Source organism: Anas platyrhynchos, chromosome 4 (genome assembly GCF_047663525.1).
Source record: "Anas platyrhynchos isolate ZD024472 breed Pekin duck chromosome 4, IASCAAS_PekinDuck_T2T, whole genome shotgun sequence".
NCBI classification, from domain to species: domain Eukaryota; kingdom Metazoa; phylum Chordata; class Aves; order Anseriformes; family Anatidae; genus Anas; species Anas platyrhynchos.
The window spans coordinates 73,767,932-73,788,298 of record NC_092590.1 but is presented as its reverse complement, the minus strand read 5'-3'; the positions used below and the strand labels follow the sequence as shown (position 1 = coordinate 73,788,298).

At 46.8% G+C, this 20,367-nt stretch overlaps 2 protein-coding genes across 5 annotated transcripts; one reads left to right on the top strand and one right to left on the bottom strand.

The window, feature by feature from the left end:
• Positions 1 to 599: 599 nt before the first annotated feature.
• Positions 600 to 2,728, bottom strand: MRPL35 (mitochondrial ribosomal protein L35). Its single transcript, XM_027455750.3, has 4 exons — positions 2,569 to 2,728; positions 2,268 to 2,442; positions 1,101 to 1,245; positions 600 to 970 (listed from the first exon to the last, which is right to left on the bottom strand). The coding sequence occupies exons 1-4, from the start codon at positions 2,597 to 2,599 to the stop codon at positions 782 to 784; spliced, it is 540 nt and encodes a 179-aa protein (XP_027311551.3). The 5' UTR covers positions 2,600 to 2,728; the 3' UTR covers positions 600 to 781.
• Positions 2,729 to 2,792: 64 nt separating this feature from the next.
• IMMT (inner membrane mitochondrial protein) lies at positions 2,793 to 20,012 on the top strand. 4 transcript variants are annotated; one of them, XM_027455739.3, is made up of 15 exons: positions 2,793 to 2,953; positions 6,295 to 6,371; positions 6,656 to 6,845; positions 7,838 to 7,958; positions 8,572 to 8,652; positions 9,716 to 9,817; positions 10,900 to 11,036; positions 11,740 to 11,843; positions 12,904 to 13,039; positions 14,118 to 14,247; positions 15,855 to 15,869; positions 17,110 to 17,333; positions 18,061 to 18,192; positions 18,610 to 18,739; positions 19,066 to 20,012. In XM_027455739.3, the coding sequence occupies exons 1-15, from the start codon at positions 2,909 to 2,911 to the stop codon at positions 19,671 to 19,673; spliced, it is 2,232 nt and encodes a 743-aa protein (XP_027311540.1). In that variant the 5' UTR covers positions 2,793 to 2,908; the 3' UTR covers positions 19,674 to 20,012. The 4 variants fall into 4 exon arrangements, with proteins under 4 accessions (XP_027311540.1, XP_071893971.1, XP_071893970.1 ...); XM_072037870.1 differs by lacking the exon at positions 15,855 to 15,869; XM_072037869.1 differs by lacking the exons at positions 8,572 to 8,652; positions 15,855 to 15,869.
• The last annotated feature ends 355 nt before the right edge of the window (positions 20,013 to 20,367 follow it).

Below are 20,367 nucleotides of genomic sequence, written 5' to 3'. Positions count from 1 at the left end.
TTAATAAGGGGTTAATCATTAGGAAACATTTTGAAGCTACTGCATTTCACATGCTTGCTAAGTTACCAGTGGTGGTCTTCCGTACACACAGGTGAGCAGATGTGCAGTGCGTGAAAAACAAGGAAAGACTCAGAGCTGACTGCTTGCGGATGTAGATTAGGACCCAATGAAGCCATTGCACTGCTCAAAAACCAACATAAAATATAAAATTCCAGTCCCACGGTGGAGCTCTGCCATGAAATTTGGCTAATATGTTTTTAATTGGTTAGCAAAACCACAAGTAACCATTTCCTATGCTAACATGGAGACATGGCAACAGTGTCTGTGGTACCATAACAGGCAGCAACACCGAAACAAAATCCCACTCTTCTCTCCTTGGTAGCAAGCTACCAACAAGCAGGGACATCAAATACCTTGAGATTAAACATGTTTCTTTAAAAAAAATAAGTGTTTTGAGTTATCTGCTACCTTTTATTTTAGACTGTATTCATCCACATACATGATCTTACACACAACCACAGGAAACAAACAGATTTCAGAACACTTAGGTGACAAGCTTGGCTCTCACCCTCTGGAAGTAAAATACAAATCAATCCTCGTTTTAGTCTTGAATATTCCTTTATTTTGGGCCCCGATACCCACAATTCTGACCATAAATAAACATGCATATGTTTATTTATAAAAGTAACATATTAGATTTATGATCTAAAATTCAGATACAGGGGCCATACCATGCAAGACACCACCTCTTTCCTAGAAAGATGCAAAAAATAACAAATCTCTACACACGAAGATTTGTGCGATCATGGTACTTCTGGTAGGGATCATCAACGTACCAGTTTCTTCTTTTCCAGAAAGAAGTGGTCATTTTATCGAGGAGCTTACACTGCGTTCTGGTGCACAGCACCATCTCTCTCAGACGCTTCTTCTGGGCAGCAGACTTCTTCCACAATTTCTTCTTGTAGCCAGACTGTCAGAAGAAAACACACAAAAAATTAAGTCTCCCTATGCACCCTTCCATGCTAGTTACTAATGGAAACAAAAACAGCCCACTGTCTGTAAACACAAAGCTTGTCTGTCTTAAAAAAATAAACTCTTACCTTTCTCCTCACCCAAAGGCCATTATGCAGCCGGAGAAACCGGTCGATGACAGCTTTCACGGTTTTCCTCTTTCCCTTCCGTAAACTATAGTAAGTGACGGTCCTCATGGGCTGCTGAAGTATGGTTGGAAGCAGAGGTGTGACTCTAAAGGAAAAAAGAGGAGGAAATAGAACAGGAATGAAACAACGCTTTCATTAAGCCACTCACTGGATTTTTCACATAATGAGAAATCAGAAGTGCTCCGACTTGAGGATTAACAAAAATTCACGTCACGTTACAACACATCATTCAGCAAGCATACCTACCAATGCTAACTGCACTGCTGAGCTTCAACAGAAATAAATTAATCTTTCAAGTTATAGAACAACTTTTCCATCTACTCTAAGCGTAACTAAATATTTAAGAGCAAACATACTCAACTGTTATTAGCATTCAGAACTTTCAGAGTATCAATGGTCAGCAAGAGAAACAGTGATTATAACAAGGCTATTTGTAAAGTCAAGTCTACACCTACAAAGTATACACCATTATACATCCTCCTTCAAGCATTATGCTCAAGTGGAAGACTTGGGATTCTAATTAGTTCCTGTTTGATAGACCAAAAAGCAGTAAGTAGCTTCTTAGCCAAGAAAGAGGCCACCTGCTTCTTGCCTAAGGTGCCAAGGAGGGAATAAGCTTGGTGAAAACAACTGCCTGACAGGAAGGTGTAGGGAGCTGGGGGTCGGCCTCTGCTCACAGGTCACTGTGATAAGACTGAGGGAATGGCCTCAAGTTGTGCCAGGGGAGGTTCAGGTTGGAAATGAGGAGACGTTTCTGTCAGAAAGAGCAGTCAGGCGTTGGGACGGGTTGCCCAGGGAGGTGGTGGCGTCACCGTCCCTGGGGGCGTTCAAGGCAAGGTTGGGCCTGGTGCTTGGGGACATGGTTTGGTGGTGACAGTGGTGGTTGGGGGGTGGTTGGACCAGATGATCCTGGAGGTCTTTTCCAAGATTAATGATTCTATGAATTTCTGCTCCTCACCTGCTCCATCCTTCCCTTGCTTTACCAGTGAGCTCCGGCTGAGGGCAGGCAGCACAGAGCAATGCCTACCTGCCTCCTCACCCCCCCATCCCTCAAGAGGCTTCCCCCCACCCCAAAATCACCCCAGCACCGCGCAGACCGCCCCCTACCTGCCGAGGACGGAGGGGAAGCCCCCAGCGGGCAGGCTCCCGAGGGGCCTCAGCCCCTTCCCCAGCGGCGGCGGCGCCTCCCTCAGCCACCTGAATCCCCTGCCGGGCACACCTCGCCCCGCGCCGACGCCTCGGGCTGCCCGCGGGGCCCAGCTGCCGAGCGGCCGGAGGAGCCCTGCGGAGAAGCACAGCTCTCACAGGCGGCGGCCCTGAGGCGAGCCCCGAGCCGAGGCGCCGCCATTTCGAGGGCTCCGCGCTGCCCCCCCCACAACATGGCCGCCGCCCTCCCTCAGCAACCGACCCGCCAGAGCCCCGCGCAGCGCCGCCGCCATGTCCCGGCCGCCACAGGAGGAGGCGGAGCGGAGCCAGAGGAACGCCCCGGGAGCTCCACGTTGAGGGCGACGCTGACAGAACCGGGAGGAGCCGCGGCCCCGCTCCGCCTCACGCCGCGCTCCAAAATGGCGGCCGCCCTCCTCCTGCGCGCCTCAGCGCGCCCTCCGCTTCTGATTGGCCGAGCCGCCTGTCACTCACCCCGCCCTGTGGAGAAGGCCCGCCCCTTTCCCCGCGCATGCGCGCTGTCCGGGTCCCGGCGGTGAGGGGCGGAGGCGGGCGGTGCTGGCGGCGGAGGCGCACGCGGGGCGATGCTGCGGGCGTGGCGGCGGGCGGGCGGCGCGGTGGCCGCGCAGGTGAGCGGGAGGAGGGGGGGGGAGCGCGGCGAGGCGAGGCGGGGGAGCCCCGGGCCGCCCGCCGCGGGGCGTCCTCTGAGCGCCGCTCCGGCGGCTCGCAATGACTCCGCGCGCGCGGGCCGCCATTGGCTGCCGGGCCGCTGAGGGACAGCCGCGGCAGCCAATGAGGCGGCGGGGTGGGCGGGTGCGCGGCTGGGGCGCACTACAACTCCCGGCGTGCAGCGCGCGGGCTCTGCTTGGAGCTGAGCGGAGCCGCGCGCGCGGGGCATGCTGGGTTTTGTAGTCCGGCGCCTGTTTCCTATTGGGCCCCGCGGTGCATGCTGGGTGTTGTAGTCCTTCGGGCGCGGGGCCTGCGGCGGGCTCCTGAAGGGGGTCCCTGAGGGGGGCCGGGGCCGCGCTGAGGGGCGGCGGCCGAGAGCGGCGGGGCCCGGCCGGGCAGCACGGGGGGGAGGCGGCGGGGGCAGGGCCCGGAGGGAGTTGGGGAAGGGAGTGACCTTGGGCCGGGGCGCCGGGCTGCCGGGGGGGGTTGTGAGGGACCTAAGGGGGTTGTGAGGGGTCTGAGGGGATCCTGAGGGGGTTTGGGGTCTGTGAGGGGATCATGAGAGGATCTGAGGGGTGTGGGGGGATCTTGAGGGGGTTTTGGGGCTGTGATGGGTCTGAGGGGGTTGTGAGAGAATTTAGGGGGCTGTGAGGGGTCTGAGGGGGTCGTGAGAGGGTTATGAGAGGATCTGGGGGGTTGTGTGGAGGTTTGAGGGGTCTGAGGGATGCCCACAGTCGCTGCCATCCCCCCCCCCGTATGCAGTGGCTGGGGGTACAAGGCAGGAGAAGGAGCAGGAGGGATGTCAGGTGAAAAATCCCCCCCGTGTGCTCTTTTTCTGGGCCTTTCCCCGTCCTCACGCTGCTCTCTCCATGTGGTAGTGTGGTACGAAGCCTTTTTAAAGCAGCCTCTCGCTTCTGGAAGACACAAGGATTTGTAGACAAGGTTACTGCCTCTACAAACTCCCCAGCTTCTGTCTTCAGGCTCAGCCTCACGGTAGCACACACATAAAAACACCAAACCCCCTTTATATTATAGTCTACTCCATTCCAGCTCCGTTACTTTTCCTGTCCACACACTCCGTGGATAAAGTGTGACCCTTTACACCACCCCAGCAGCCGGCGTCTCCTCTGGCAGCTTTATAGGGCCTGGAGAGGTCTGCCCAGGTCATCCGATGCCAGCTGAGGCGAGGGCCTGGGGAAGGTTTGAGCCAGGAGCTGGGAAAACAGCAAGTAGGCTGTGACATCTGTTTGTCTCTTACATCCCTGTGCACGTGTTCAGCCTCTAAGAGTACGGCCAGGATGACTGTGCGGCTCTGGGGAAGTGGGTATTGTGCTCTGGAGTTTGGAAGCCTGCCTTCAGTCCATGAGTTTGATGGAAAAACTGCAGACACGGAGATGCCAGGGCGTTCCCTGGAGCTTTTTTATCTGTACCCTTGCAATTTCTTTCCTTACTTTAAAAAATGACTTCTTTTTCTTCATCCCTAGTCACGTTTCTTGCTTGCTTGACAAAGGAGGCTTAGTTTGAGCAGCAGAAGTGTGTTTGGAGGCAGGTGGGACCACCTGAGCGTTCACCTGGTGGGCAAGCTCTCTCAGCACACCGTTATATTGATGTGTACAGGCAGCTGCTGGTCCCCTGGGGTTTCTGCAGCTAAATCCTGGTCCTTTTGGTTGGCAAAAAAAGAAACTGGATGTGAGAAACAAGTGTGTTACAGCTCCTTGTGCAAGAGATGTGGAATTGTGGCCTCTGGCCTGATCTGAGGTGTGTTAAGGAATTTCTCCCAAGGAGAGAACCACACTGGTGGGGTTATTTTCCCCACTTGCACAATTGGGACTGAGCTGCTCGCAGTGCCCTGCTGCAGGGCCGGTGCTGCCTGCTCGGATCCATACCGAGGGGATTTTTTTATTGGTAATAAACACCTGCTAATGGTTCAGTGGGGAGATGAGAAACTCCTCCGAATTTTCCCAGTTAGGGCGATGTAGTGGATTTAAGCAAGATTTTTACAGTGGCAAAAGGCAAGTAATGCAGCTTGAAAAAACTGCTGCTGTGTTTTTTGGAGGGAATAGTGTATTTTGGTGAGAGGGAAGGAAGCCAGAGTGGGTTTCTGCTTATAAAATGCTGCTGAAGGCTCATTTCCAGGTGAGCTGCTCACAGTGCCACAGACCCAGAGTTTTGGAAGGGAGCGAAAGTTCAGCCTGCAAACCAACCCCGAACACATTGGTTTTGTCTCTTTGCTCTCTGCTGTAAATGAGAAGTTCAGCCAAGGCTTGTGAAGGACTCAGGGGTAAGAAATGCTGGTTTCCTCTCACTGTCCACGCCCTCCTGTTACTAATCAGAGAGTTTTGGCTGACTTTCTGGAAAAAAACAGGAGTTCAGCGTGCCTGCCTCTCCTCTGCGGTGTTGGATAAGGATGGGAGCTGACCCCCAAGACGTGTGCTCGTTACGTGCTGCCCTACGCAGACGTAAATAAAGAAGGCTCTCTCCTTGGCTCAGGGCTTAGTGAAGCATCCCCTGATCCTTGTTTATGGATTTTGATTTTAATTTTTTAACTTTCTAGTGGCCCAAAACACTGCAGCTGTGGGAAGCGATCCTTTTGGGACTCAGGCATGGATCTCCCCTGGGTCCTGTCTTCCTCTTGTAGCAATTCACGTGTGGAAAAAGAAAAATGGAGGGGGCAGTGCTTCTGCTTGTTCTCGGGATTGGAGTATCTTAACCAGCCTTTCTGGTAAACCTGCTTCTGGGGCTAAAACAGGAGATAAACATCTGGGGTCGTGTCATTTGTGTTAATTAGAATACAGTGGTTTATCACTCGCTCCATACGGTAACTTCATTTATATTATAATCTGATCTCTGTTTTGATCGAGGTGTGTTTGTAGTTTTTTTAGAGAAAGTCTTGGTGTGGGAGCTGGAGAAGAAATAGTTTGTGCCTTCAAAGCAAGGTGCAAGTGTTTAAGCAGCTCTGGTTCTCTGCCATCACAGCTGAGCTGTGGTGAAGAGAACCCAAACCGATCCAGTTGTGCCACACAGACCGGAGGAAGGGAACATAAATAGTGAAAACAGAAGCAGAAATAACTCGGGATGTTTTTTTTTCTTGTTTTTCTGAAATAACTAATTACTTTTTACGATGCCCTCAAGCTGCTCTTGCGAGAAGTCTGTTGTTTGGGGGGGAAAAACCCTGACATCGCCGCCTTCCCTTGGAGCCTGTGTGAGACGTGGCGGTGGAGCAGTGTGAGCTGAGACGCGAGCCCGGGTGAGGAGAGGCCTCGGGGTGCCCGCTGACTCTTGTCTCCTCCTCTCCTTGCAGAGTTGCCGGTGTGGGAGAGCAGCGCTGCGCCCCTCACGAGTGAGCCGAGGATATGCGACTGCCTCGGGGGAGTCGGGGTGCGTAGGAGGGTTTTGGGGGGTGGGCTTGAGCCTTCTGTGCCCTCTGCTGAGGGTGAACCTGCTGCTAAAGTCCACATGAGAGCAAACTGGTGGTGGGGGTGGGATTTGTTTGGTTAGTAGCTTTTATTCTCCTGGTTCCTTGTGTTTCTTGCTTGATTGATTTGGATCTAAACAAATCCTACTGATTTGAGTGCTGGTCAGAAGGGAGGTTGGGGGTGGTCGCCTTGAACCAAGCTGGGATGTGATTTACGTCATTTTCACTCTTTCCTTCCCTCCAACAGCGTTTCTGTAGGCAAAATTATCGGTGCCAGTGTCTTGTTTGTGGGTGGAGGAGTAGGGGGAACCGTCCTGTACGCCAGCTATGACACGCAGTTCCGGGAGAATGTAGAGAAAACCATCCCCTACTCTGACAAACTCTTCGAGATGGCTCTTGGTCCCGCACCTTACAGCGCGCCGATGCCAAAGAAACCGGTGGGTGTTTCCTCCCCCAGCACGCTTCATTCCTGGAATTTAACTAATTTCACTGTTGCTGGAGGTTTAGTGTAGTTAGTGAGATTGTAGGATTAGAAAACTTCCATTCTGAGCTGAACTTACTTTAAAAAGATCTGAGAACTTCTTGGATCAATAAAGCTTTGAATAATGCATAACTGTGCATGAGTGTCACAGTCTGAAATCTTAGTGATGTGACCCTGCAAATGGAAAAGCTGATACTGCCCTCAGCACTGCACTGGAGATGGAATCTGTAGGTTTCTCTGTCACTGCATCTGAAAGAAAACACTCCCTGCTTAAACAAGAATGCTGAAAGGCTCCTCTGGCTGTGGCTTTTCGGAGTTATCAGAAGCTTTTTGACCTTCGGGAAACCCAAAATATTTTGAATTTAAGAAAGCTGTCCTAAACAAATAGCACATCAGTTAACCAAAACTGCCTCTCTTCTGTTTTCAGCTGCAGGCACTTGTGGTAAGCTCCTGCTGCCTCCCAAGCACTGAGTAGCTCTTGAACAAAACAGACTGGTCAGACTAAAATCATCATCTGCCTAGTAAAGGCTCCAATTCAGATGTTTTTATCATTACCTTGTGGCTTTACGTGATAGATATTAAAGAATTAATACCATAAAGCCTTGCAATGATTTACACTTGAGTTAGTGCTCATCTGTCCTGAAAACTAGCATCCAGGCCCTTTCGAAGAGCAGTCAGTGAGGTGGTGCAAATCTGATTTGTCCTGTCAAACCCACACCATGCCTGTAGCATCTTCGGCCACGACTCTGTGTTCTGTAAAGATTCCTTCTAAATTAAAAATGAAGGCAGGCAATTACATGGCCTTGCTACTGTTTTCATGCTGTAGTTTGAAGTTTAGGTTTATGATTCAGTTGTCTAGGCGTGGAAATGTTCTTCTGTGTTTTAATGGAACTGGTGACATGCAGGCTCCTTGAAAACTGGTGATATTTATTCTTTTTGCTTTTCAAGATCCAGCAAGGTCCCCTGAAGATCTCATCTGTAGCAGAAGTAATGAAAGAATCTAAACAGCCTGTTACCAAATCCCCAATAAGCAAACCAGAAGCTGTTCCTCCTGCAGAGGAAAAAGAAGGTAACCTTACACAATGTCACACAGAGGGAAACAAAGGAGCTCATGTTCTCTTGTTCTGTACACCCCATAGCAGATTAAAATAGTCTATTGGAGTGGTTGAAGATGAGAATGTTAGAATTTCTTCAAATTAATACTGTTTTCTTCTCAGCCATAAGAATATTTGTCTAAAAAGGTTTAAACTATTTTTGCTGAGTTTTTATGAAGTTCATTTACGCTAGAATATTTGGATTCTAATATAAATAATGACTGTCCTGCGTAGTTTTGGATGTGAGACCCACCAGAAAGAACACTTTGGGTGCTGGACTTGGAGAGGATTTCTCTCTCCCTGTTAAGCAAATGCAAGAAACTTCACTTAGGATAACTGCTGGGCTGCTTTTAAAGCAGGATCAAATGGAATCGGTTTAGAGAGGAGCAGTTGGCATCTTTGTTCCTTCATCTGCCACGTTGAGTGAAGTTCTGTGTGCATGTGTAATACTGAATGTTGTCTGTCCAGAATAAAGTAATGCGAATGTCCAACTAATGTTTTAACAGAGGAAAAAAAGTCTTTATCTCCCTGTACTCACGTTGAGCACGTGCATACTAACTGTTGGAGTTCTGTAACTGTACTTAACAGCAGGCACAGCTGCAGCACAGATCATCTCTGCAACAGGCGTGGCCGTGTCGGTGCCAGCTCCGGGGATACAGCCTGAAGAAGGTGAAAAAGAGCATACAAACGCAACAAAGAAAGCCCAAATTTTACATATTTAAGTGCATAAATTCTTATTCCTGTGTTGGTATTTGTCATTTGTGAAGGCACTATTCTTTGTGCCTTTTGCAGAAGAACTTGCATCGTGTTAACAGGTTTTTAGGATACCGAGACAGTGGGATTGATAGCTGGGGCAGGGACAGGGATGGATGTAGGAAGAAAGCCTGCCTTTGTGCTGGGCTGGAACGTGCACAGTCCAGTTTGCCTCTGCTGCTTGTGGCTTTCTGATTGTGGTTCAGAAAAGCTTGTCTGTGCAGGGCAAAGTGAAGCAACTTCATTTACTGCTTAACTGAACAGGAAACACTAGTTTCTCTCTGGGCTATTTCAGATGAGAGTAAATTAATTTCTTTCCCTATTAACAAGCCATTTCGTAAACTTACGCAAGCAAGAAGTGAATAAATCCTTCATTTAACATCAACATTATTAAAAGGTAACCCCATTTTTTTTTTTAGATGCAGCCCAAGTCTGAGATCTGGGTTCTCTCTTCAGTTTACAGGCAGACTTAGAGAGAATTAGCTCGATGTTAATTCCCTGTTTTGGAGAGTAACAGCATTTTAAGCAGCCTTAGGCTAAGGCATTGAGTATAATCTTGACTCACTGTGGCCCTCTCCCTAACCTGCTTTACATTGGCTGAACTCTCCAAGCATGCCAAAGGGCAGATGAAAAAAACATGGAGAGAGATTTACTGAAACCTTGAACTTGGCTCCATTTTAATTCTTGCTTTGCCTTTGAATTTTGTGTATCTTTGTAACTAGACAACGTACAATGTACAGATGCATGTGAGGTATCCATGCTCCTGTCTTTAATTTTAAGAAGCTTTGTGCCAGTCCTTTGCAATTACAAGTATAAAAAAGCTTGAGGCAGTTTTGGCATAGCTTCATGCAGAAGTCAGATTTATAAAATGATACTAACTCTGCAAATCGATTTTTGAAAATAAAGTTACTTCCTTACAAGTAATCCAAATAGTAATTTGGACTCTCCAATGAAAGAGTTTTACTCTCTGCTTTTGTAGGTAAAGAACATGAAGTTTCCCATGCTATAAAGGAACGCTCGCCAGAAGAAGTTGCGGCCCGCCTTGCCCAGCAAGACAAGGAGGAACAAGAGAAGATATCGGGTGAGTCCTTACCATCACTTTTCCTGTGCCTGTTGTATGGGACAAAAGGATCGTTGGACTCTGGCTTATGCATCTGTCTTTAGCCTGTGTTGTGCTGGTGAAGAATGCTTCAGCCACTCACAAATAACTGATGATCAGACAATAATGAAAAAAAAAATATGGGGTGGAACAAACCTCTGAGCTCTTTGGTCTGACCTTGCGGAGTTCGGGCAGTCTGCTCAGGGCCTTCTCCCCTGGGACTTTGAAACTCTCCAAGGATAGAGAGAGATTGTCCCACCTCTCTGAACATCTCTGCCCGTACTGCTTATGGTGGAGAGCTTGTTGCATATAATTAATTTCTGTTGTTTCCACTTTAGTTATTGTCTCTTACCCTTTCTCTAGGCACCTCTGAGAAGTCTGTTTCTATTATTTTCTGTAATCCCTCTGTATTTTCCTCTCAGACTTCCCTTCTTCAGGCTAGAATAAGACCTCTCCAGTCCCCTCACCATCATTGTGGTTCTCCATTGTTGTCTCCCTGCTGAGAATCTCAGAAAGGGACGGAGTGTTCCACATGTGGTCTTGTAAATGCTGGGTAGAGGCAGACTGTTCCTTTGTTTGATCTGCCACGACCTGTTGTTTGATGCAGCCATGCTGATTTGGTTCCTGCTTGAATAATTAGTAGGTCATTTGGGCTTGTATCCCGATAGGAATGCCTCCATCACCTTCTGGGCTGGGAGGAGTAACTTTGTGGCTGGAATATATCTTCCTTGGGGAAAACAGGAATATTTACTTGTTTCCTCTTGATAACCACTGCAGAAAGTAAAGAGGGAAAACATCTTCTGGACTAAATGCACCCCTCTGCAAACGCATGATTAAGATCTTCCACTGAGTAGTCCTACTGCTCTAAGCGCAGTCTTAATTTTCTGAGTTAGGAATACGTTCTGATGACTTTTCTTCTTCCATAGGCTGCAGTGTAGTTTCCAAACTGACTCTTTTGGGTCACAGAAAACAATGTGAGGAGACATTTGAGGAGATGTACAGGATGTAATGTGTCACTTTACTAATTAGAGTTTAATTCAGTTCATTATTATTTTTTTTTCCAGCCCTTGCAGCAACATTAGAAGGAGCCCTGAGCTCTACAGCTCGTGTAACTCTCCAGGCGATTACGGCACAGGAATCTGCTGTGCAAGCAGTGAATGCCCACTTACAGATACTGAAGGAGGCAATGGACAATTCTGAGGTAAATTGGACAAAGGGGGACTTTGTATATTCTGCTCAGCAAAACTTGCCATCTCACAATTGAAGTCGGAAGCTTTTCATGCACTGGCTTAACGTTTATCAGAGTTTTAATGAACCATTCCACTTCTGAAATGTGTAGTTTAATAATAAAATGCTTCTGAGTTTGACTTTTTTTCCCCTCCAACTCATTAATTCCACTTTTGCGAGTAGAAAAGTTCAAGTGATGCTGCTGGTCTTCACAGGTAATGCAGAGGGTATAACTGAATGGTTCATCCAATGAGCTGGGGCATACAGACAACTAAATTGAATTTTGTACTGAGTAAAACAAATGCCTTAAGAGTTTGTTCTTTAGCTTGATACTTAAATGCCCTGTATTACTTTAAAATTGCTTTTAAGTGTCAAACATACAGAGATTTGTCCCAGAACGTTGTGGCACCATACTGTGATCCTCACACATGCCTTGCTGTGCGTACAAATATCTGTTGCTCAGGTGGAACAAAATGTTAAGGATCAAACAAAACAACATAAAACATTGAAAGGAAGAAATTCTTAAAACTTCCAGCTACATTGTTGGTAAAACAAAAGCATGTTGGTCAGACTGAGTGAAATGAGCGTAGCAAGCTGTATCTGTACAGGCTGTTATTTCCTGGGTAACTTTATTGTAGTGATTGTGATAACCCTAACGAAAAATCTGTGCTCCTTAGGCTGCTGGGGAGAAAAAATCCGCTCAGTGGCGCACTCTGGAGGAAGCACTGAAAGATCGGAGGAGAGCAGTGGATGAAGCTGCTGATGCCCTTCTGAAAGCCAAGTATGTTCCTGGTTTTAAGACTCAGAGTGGTAAGGTGATGCCACCCATGAGGGCTGGCAGGCATTAGATGGGTTTGGGGACAGTTTGTAAGGCTAGATTTTTCTTAGATGTGTGGTTAGTGAAAAGTTGAATTCTGAAACAGCCTGCTCATAACGTCAGGTTCTGAATAAACTGCGGTGGTGTGCACTGAGTCTGGTGTGCAGGCTCATCACCTAGTGACTGTAACAGCAAAAGTAAGCTGATGGACAAAAATGCCTCCAAGTTGTTTCTATAATGAGGGTAGAAATAAATTTGGAAGCTCTTCAATGCTTCTGAGGCTGAGGGGACAATGGGAGGAAGAAGGGAACGTCCTTGAAGTCGCACAGTTGTTAAGCTACAAACTCCTCTTACCTGGAAGTTGCTGTGCTGACTGGGAATTGGTAGGAGGGGTAATTGGGGGTTGCAAAGAGTAAAACCAAGCTAGCCAAAACCCCAGATATGCTAAAAGATTATTGCTAACCAAAACTGCAGGTGATCAAAGGTTATTGTTAGCTTTCAGTCTCTCTACTGGATGCCTCCACTTCCAACGAGTTATTTATTTTAAAAAGCTTGTTCCTTGCTCCAGTGAGGTTATTAGAAATCTCTGTTGGTTTGAATGGATTTGGAAAAAGAAGGCTTGTTCCTTGACTTCCTAGAGGAAAATGGTTCTCAATTACCAACAAAAAAAATTATCTTTTACAGAGCTCTATAAATATATATAGAGAGAGCTCTGTAGAGCTCTTTTACAGAGCTCTACAAATTTTCTCCATCCTCATTTATCTCTACCAGTCACCAAGTCGTAATTTTACCATACGTAACTCTCATTTTATGTGGAACGGAGCCACTGACATCTCTAGGCTTCAGGCTGCAGAAGAAAATCTTTAATCTCAGCATTTTTGGTGTAGAGCCGGTAGATGGGAAATGTCATTGGAGTTACCAGGTGGCTTTTTCTATAAATACAGATGGTGTCAAGTAAACTTTTCTCTGGGGTTATGTTGTAAGACCTGTACGTGTTAAAATTAGCAGCTGCTTTTATTTTCAGAGAAGAGCTGGAGAAGACAAAAGGTGTAATTGAGAATGCCAAGAAGTCTCAGATCGCAGGAGCCAAATCTCACATTACTGCTGCAGAAGAAAATCTTCATCATATGATTGTCGACTTGGACAACGTGGTGAAAAAGGTAATGCTTCCACACACTGTTTTTAATCACCATTAGAATAACAACTACTTGGCAGCTTGTGCAGAATTCCCTTTCCAAAGTCCTCTGTAGTATATTAAATACTTTTAGTTTGAGTTCTGGCTTTTTTTTTTTTTTTTTAAGCTATGGTCAGTCCTTGAACTGATTATACTACCAGTATATAGTCCTGACAAAGACTTTGTGAGAAAAACCTGCTCTCTGTCCTGAAAATCTCCAGGCAGCTTGATTGGAGCCATGCTTTCTTTGGGCAACTTGTAGCTCTTCCTGTCTGATGTTGAATGGAATGTAAAAGATTCAGACAAAACAGTTAAATGTGTGGCATGATGTGGTGTGCCTTCCACACGGTGTTTTCATGTTCTGCTGGTGGCAGCTCCTCTTTGGCAGGGCACAAGAGACTTAGGAGTCACTGAGTGCTGCTTTTTAACCTTGAAAGGAAACTTTGGAAGCTCTGATAAAAGACACACCTCTGTAATCGCGGGGCTGGGGAGGAGTAGGAGCAATGTGTGCTAATGGCGTTGTGGGTAAATTACAGCTCAGAAGACGGGAAGAAAAGTAAAGGTGAAATTTGGCTCCCTTTGCAGGCCAGCTCCTGCACAGGGAGACAAATTCCAATTCCATTCCTCGGGTGTAATTTCAGTGGTGAATTTATTTTAATAGCAGGAGCATCAGGAATTAGTGAGAGGAGGGCAGCTCTCTTAGGACTGACTTGCTAGGAAAGGCAAGGTAACAAGTGTTCAGTAACGGAGGAAAAGAGCTGCACATCTTTAAAGATAAATTCAGCATTTAAGTTGCTGCTTTGATGCTGTCTAGGCTACAGGCTGACTGTGCTGTTAAGGTGTGCATGTGAGAGGAAATGGATTTGTGTAGCTCAAGCAAATAATGACTGTACACAAGAGGTTTGATAGCACAGGCTGGTTTTTCTTTTCCCCAGGTGTGTTTGTTTTAGTTGGACTGGGGGATAAAGATCTCTGCCACTAACTCAGGGCCCGGTCTTAAATTACGTGTCTCTGTTTTTGATATTAGCCTTGAGAAATAAACTAATTCATTTTGTTTGTTGCAGGTTCAGGCAGCACAGTCCGAGGCCAAGATAGTAGCTCAGTATCACGAGCTTGTGGCTACAGCTCGAGAAGAGTTTCAGCGAGAGCTCGACAGCATCACTCCGGACGTCCAGCCTGGCTGGAAGGGGCTGAGTAAGTCTGGCACTGCAGCGGTGCTCCTGGCTGGTTGCCTTGACCTTGTAGTGCTTCTGTAGTCCTGCCTGCTGGACTGAGCATTCAGAGTCCTTTTTTCCTCTGGTTTGGTTGAAAATGGGTTCACAGGAGTAGGCTAAAGCAGGTGTTAGTGCCTCGGTGCCTTCTGTTTCCCGCATGACATGGAGTGCTGATGTGGTGTGCTTTTTTCAAAATTAGGTGGGGTGTGTTCTTGTTTTGTTTCATTTTTGTAATCCATGCACTGTATTTTATCAGTCACACTGTTGTGAGAAGGAAGGCAATACCTACACACAGTGAAGTCAGCACGGCCTGTCACGTGCTCTGCTTGATTTAAGAAACAGCCCCGGTCACTCCAGATTTGGATCCAATGTGTGTTCCTGTCTGGTCAAGTATTTCTCTGGTTGATTCTGTCATTATAGGTATTCTCATAGACTGCTATAGCAGAGGAGTGAAGAGCTCCCTGAATTTTTCTAGGTCATCACTGGAATGATAAACTAAAAGAGAGATTCACAGTTCTTTACATACCCTACATGTACATACCCCAGGATGTTATTTCTAAGTGAAATTGACACAGGAACTAATCTCAAAGCTACTACTCCTACAGTTCTTTGCCTGGGATCTGACATCTCACACACCCATATTTTTGAGGTGCTTGGGTTTTTTTCAACTTGAGCTCTTTTCTGCTTTCGTTACAGTAGAAAAAAGAGAAATGTGATTTAAAAGTGTAGTTAGAATCTTCCTCTTCTTAGAGGGATAAATGTATTACGAGTTGTTGGAAGGCTTATGTACTGCAGTGTTTTAATGTACTAACAGATCTCACATGTTTATGGTCGCAGTGTTTAGAAGGATCATGTCTGAGTTACAGTACATTTTCCTCTAGTTATAATATGATTTGTTTGTAAAAATGATCTCTGGAAAGGTCCTTTTGTTTTGTTTGGTTGTTTTTTAAAGTTGGGAAAATATTTTTAGATTAACAAGCTGTTTGCAGTTGCTGTGCTGGCTTACATGTGTAGTCTTTTGGGGTATTAGTTCTGAAGAAAAGTTGATTTTGGCACCCTGGAGGTGGAGCTGCCATTCCTAATGCAGGCTAAAGGGTGAATGAACATCCTGGTTTTGTGCTCACTGCGCTTCGGTGGGTGGAGAGGGAGCCTCCTGGTAGCTTCCAAGCATTCAGTGTCATACTGCTGTGACCCACTGAAGTACACGGGACTGAGTTTTTGGCAACTCTCCCTGCTGCTTGGGAATTTGGTTCTTCCCAACTGCTTCTAAGAACCTGGAAACATCAGACTAAAACTTCCAGCGTCCTTTCACTTCTCTGCTCCCAGCTCGTATTCCTTGCTTTGGCTAAACGTAAAGGTTAACCTGGGGGTTCCCAAAGGTAGGTGTAGTGACTGGGATGTTTTGGGCTACATCTTGCTTGTAATGTGGAGACTTCTAGCCTCAGCATGCTGTTCTTTTACATTCCTGAAGACTTGGACTCAACACTAAGATAGATACAAAGCTGTTTTCAATTTTTCTTTTGCATGACTGACTTGCAGTAGTGAACGTACATTAACTTTTCCAACCTCTCCTCTTTCTGTTTGCAGAGATAACTGATTTAGGTGAGTTCCTCTAACTTCTTATGGTCTTGTGAATATCATCTCTTTTCTCTTTGTCCTTTTTTATGTGTGGTACACCACTGTAAATGACATGCAATACCAACAGAGGTGAAATGTTGCATTCCTAAAATATTCCATGACCGAGTTATGCTTTGGGATCCCTTCCACTCATGTTGCATGTGCTGCTTGAACCACAATCTCTTTGTCTAACAGCGCTTGCTTGCCAGGGGAGTGGGATTGTTGGCTTCTGAAAACCAAGCTTGCTTTCTCATTGCAAATTTAAGCTGTTCAGTAGCTGCTGCTGAGATTCCAGTGAGAAACAGAAACTTTGATCAGTTCTAATGAAGCTACATGACAGGGTTTTTCCTCAAGTAGGCCCAGCTTGCAGTGCTCCTGGCTTGTGTGAAGTGCTGGATGCGCCAGCTCCTGCTGATACTGCTAAAACGCCCAGGTACTTCGTGTGCTTGAAAAGCCACGTGGGGCACTCTGAGCTGGGTCACCAAAAATGATTGGTTGAATTTGAATTTAATCATGATTGATTAACTCTTTGATTCTGAAGATTTTTTTTTCTCTTTGGAAAGAAACCTAATGTAAAGCTCGAGTTCAGTAAAGCCCAGCTCTGTTTTAATAGCAGTAATTTCAGTGACTGAGCTCTTTAGTGCTGCTGGCTTTCCTAGAAGAAAAGTATCAAACTTCTTCACAGATCCACATCTAGTTATGAGCACTACTGCTCTTTGAATAGCCAAACCTGAAAGATACAAACTCGGATAACACAGCTGGTTGTGAACAGTTGGCCCAGAGGACTGTTAAAAAAGATCCTTGTTTTGGCTCTCACCGTGCCTTCAGATGTTCACAGGATCCCATTTCTGTGAGCTTGTACCCAGCTAGCCCTATCAGTCAGATGGGGGTTTTTACAGATCCTGCTGCTCTGTGTGCTGTTGGAGGGAAACACACGGTGATGTAAAGACCAAGAAAGGGACAGAGTTGTCAACAGTCCTCTCTAATTGTAATTACAGGAGCGTAAATCATAGGTGCGAATGATTTCGAAGAAATGAAGGTCATTTCTCTCCTGCTTACGTTTGGTTTGGTTCAGAAAGGAACATTGGCTGGGTATTAGCACTAGTGAAGGGCTTGAAGTGCTCAGAAACCTCATTAAAACGTGCTCCCATTTCACAAAAACCATGTGTGGAGCCTTAGGTGGCCGTTTCTCACAGCCCTGCCTAATGCCCTGTGTTTTCTTCAGCGGGGCAGCTGTCGACAGACGACCTGAATTCTCTGATTGCACACGCCCACCGGCGCATTGACCAGCTGAACAAGGAGCTGGCCGAGCAGCGGGTGAGGGAACAGCAGCACATCGAGCTGGCCCTGGAGAAGCAGAAACTGGAAGACAAAAAGGCACTCGAGGCAGCTGTGGCCAAAGCGCTGGAGCATCACAAAAGTGAGATTGAGATCGAACAGGAGAAGAAGGTAAAGTGGCATAACCCATGTATTTCAATCTCCAGTGTAAAAAGAATGTAGAAGAGCTAAGGAATGTGCATGGGAGGGCAATCAGGGTGTTGTGGGCGATGAGAGACTTGAGATAGGAGTCCTCTGCCTGCGCTAAGCATGGAAAGATTTTAAACAAGATTTTCTAATTTAGAAGGGTGCTGTTGTACAGTAAACCAGGGAATTAGTTTTGCTTTTTTCACATTACTAAGGATTTCACTACAGCCTATTATTTCTGACAGCTGCTGCTTTAAAACTGTCATCTTCGTACTATAATCTTTGCATTTAGTGGAAGGGTGGAAATGGCACAATCCTTATTAAAAAAAAAATAATTAGAAACACCTGAAGCATTTTCATGTTTATAATTAAACCTGCAGCATACATCTTGTGCTAGCTTGTGCTCTCTGCAGTGGATAAATGTTTTATAGGTCAGGGGAAATGAAAGGGTATTACAACTTCTTGCTGTTAAACAATTTAATATAGGGAAAAGGGAAGGCATGTTTTGTTTAGAAGCTGATTTATAAATGTCAGTGCTTAGTTTGTTTTACTGTATTTTTTGTGTAATAATTTGATACCAGCATGTATACCAGGTATTGGCACTGGGGAGTGTGGGGTGGTTCTGCTCCAGGTGAGCCCTGATGGCTGATAATCAGTGTGTGATGGGCAGTTGAAAGGCGTGGTGTAATTCCAGCTGCTCGCTTGTGTGCAGGTTGAAGAAGTCCGAGAGGTGATGGAGAGCGAAATGAGGACCCAGCTGCGGCGGCAGGCTGCTGCCCACACCGACCATCTGAGAGATGTTCTTAAGATCCAGGAACAGGAGCTGAAGGTGGAGTTTGAGCAGGTAAGGGGGAGAGGCCTTGAGGAATGGGTTCAGTTTGGTTCAGTGCTGCTGTTGAAGCCTTGACAAGCATGAACTCTGCAGGGTGAGAGTCGTGAATCATCTTCTAGAAGACTGAAAAGGGGGCTAGGGAGAGGAGTCTGCCTATCTTGTATAGGTGAACGAGTACTTGAACACAGAGGTCTTATTCTGAGTTGTCTTAAAAGTTTCTACTTTAGGTGAGAAGCTTGTGAGGATTAAAAATGCAGAAACTGTTAATTTCACCATAATAAGGCTTCTTACTGGTATGATGTATTTACCACATACATGGTAAGGAAACATACACAGCAAGGAAAAAAAAAAACTATGGCAACATTTCTTAAAAAGCTGAATACAGTTCAGCAGCTGTTACTGGCCTGCTGATAAATGTTTCTATTTCAGAACTTATCGGAGAAGCTCAGCGAGCAAGAAATGCAATTCAGACGCCTTACTCAGGAACAGCTCGACAACTTCACCTTGGACATCAACACTGCCTACGCCAGGCTGAAGGGGATTGAGCAAGCAGTCGAGAGTGAGCATTGGCACTGAAATTGCATCTTGATAAGGAGCAGAGTCAAGTCCCCCAAGCCTGTTACCAAACCTGGTGTCCAAACACAGGATTAGATACAGCTTCTGTGTTTTGGGTTGTTACAGCTGAGTACCCAATGCCTGCCAGAGCTGGTTCTACTGAAAGCTGCCCTAGGGCTCTGTGTGCAGGGACCTGGAGCATGGAACTGGCTTGCTGAGAACACAAAGGGCAAGGGGTAGCTGTTTCTGAGGGTTTAGAGGGATAGCTTTTGGTGCAAACACTTTCCTGTTACTTTTCCTGTGTGCATGAGTCCCCTTGTTATTTTGCAGGCCACGCGGTAGCAGAAGAGGAGGCCAGGAAGGCCCACCAGCTGTGGCTTTCTGTGGAAGCGCTCAAATACTGCATGAGAACAGCTTCAGGGGACAGTCCCACAGAGCCCCTGGAGAGCGCTGTGAAGGCCATCAAGGCCAGCTGCTCTGACAACGCCTTCACAGAAGCCTTAACGGCAGCTCTGCCCCAGGAGTCCCTGACACGAGGGGTGTACAGCGAGGAGGCCCTCCGAGCGCGCTTCTACACCGTGCAGAAACTGGCCAAGAGAGTGGCTATGATCGATGAAACCAGGAACAGCTTGTACCAGTACTTCCTCTCTTACCTGCAGTCGCTTCTCCTGTTTCACCCCCAGCAAATGAAGCCGCCCGCCGAGCTCAGCCCCGATGACCTGGATACGTTCAAGTTACTGTCCTACGCTTCCTACTGCATCGAGCACGGAGACCTGGAGCTGGCAGCCAAGTTTGTCAACCAGCTGAAGGGAGAGTCCAGGAGAGTGGCGCACGACTGGCTGACCGAAGCTCGGATGACCCTGGAAACGAAACAGATCGTGGATATCCTGACTGCGTACGCTAGCGCTGTGGGGTTAGGGACAACTCAGGTGCAGTGAGCTAGGATGGGCGCTTCCGAGGCAGTCGGGCACTTGTTGGTGCTGCAGGGAAATCCACTGATCGCCTGAGGGGTGCAAACCAAGCAGCTGGCGGGGGCGTGAAATCCAAGCACGGGTACTGCCCTGTTTCTTTGCACTGTATTTAACTTCACCACCTGTTGTACTTGTATTGGGTTGAGTTATCGTGACAACCAACTTCAGGAAGCTTCTCTACAATTCGTGTTAACAATTTTGTTTCCCCATCTTACCAAGCCGGCTCGTGATCCAACCAAAATAATGTTTGTAACCTCCTGATGATTTGCCACATTGTCAGCTGAATAAAACCAGACTTCAACCACCTCCCTCCTGCTCTTCAGTTTCCTGTTTAATATCAAATATACCACACAGCAGCCTTTTTGCATAACCTGTGGAAGGCAGAATTTACCCTCTGTACTTGTTCTGTTCTCAACGAGAAAGAATTCACTGATGAAATCAATTCAGATTGGTACAGCTGTAAATAAAACATTTACAGGTACAGGTTTAAGCAGACAAAAATTAAGTGTCAGAGCATGCATTATGGTGTCCCCTTCCTGGCACAGGGCCTGTTCACCTCCTGGAGCAAACACTGCCTTTGCCCAGCTTTACTGCAAATCTTACTAGAACGTGAGCAGCACCTTACTTTGAGCTTTAAGCTGGAGCTGTGCCTGCAGCAGCT

Coding starts and splice junctions, on each gene's coding strand:
- MRPL35 (XM_027455750.3), bottom strand. CDS start 2,599: ATGGCGGCGGCGCTGCGCGGGGCTCTGGCGG. Junction 2,443..2,568: donor GCTGCGCGGGGCTCTGGCGG/GTCGGTTGCTGA, acceptor GCTTCTCCGCAG/GGCTCCTCCGGCCGCTCGGC. Junction 1,246..2,267: donor TTCCCCTCCGTCCTCGGCAG/GTAGGGGGCGGT, acceptor TTTTTCCTTTAG/AGTCACACCTCTGCTTCCAA.
- IMMT (XM_027455739.3), top strand. CDS start 2,909: ATGCTGCGGGCGTGGCGGCGGGCGGGCGGCGCGGTGGCCGCGCAG. Junction 2,954..6,294: donor GCGGCGCGGTGGCCGCGCAG/GTGAGCGGGAGG, acceptor CTCTCCTTGCAG/AGTTGCCGGTGTGGGAGAGC. Junction 17,334..18,060: donor AGATCGAACAGGAGAAGAAG/GTAAAGTGGCAT, acceptor GCTTGTGTGCAG/GTTGAAGAAGTCCGAGAGGT.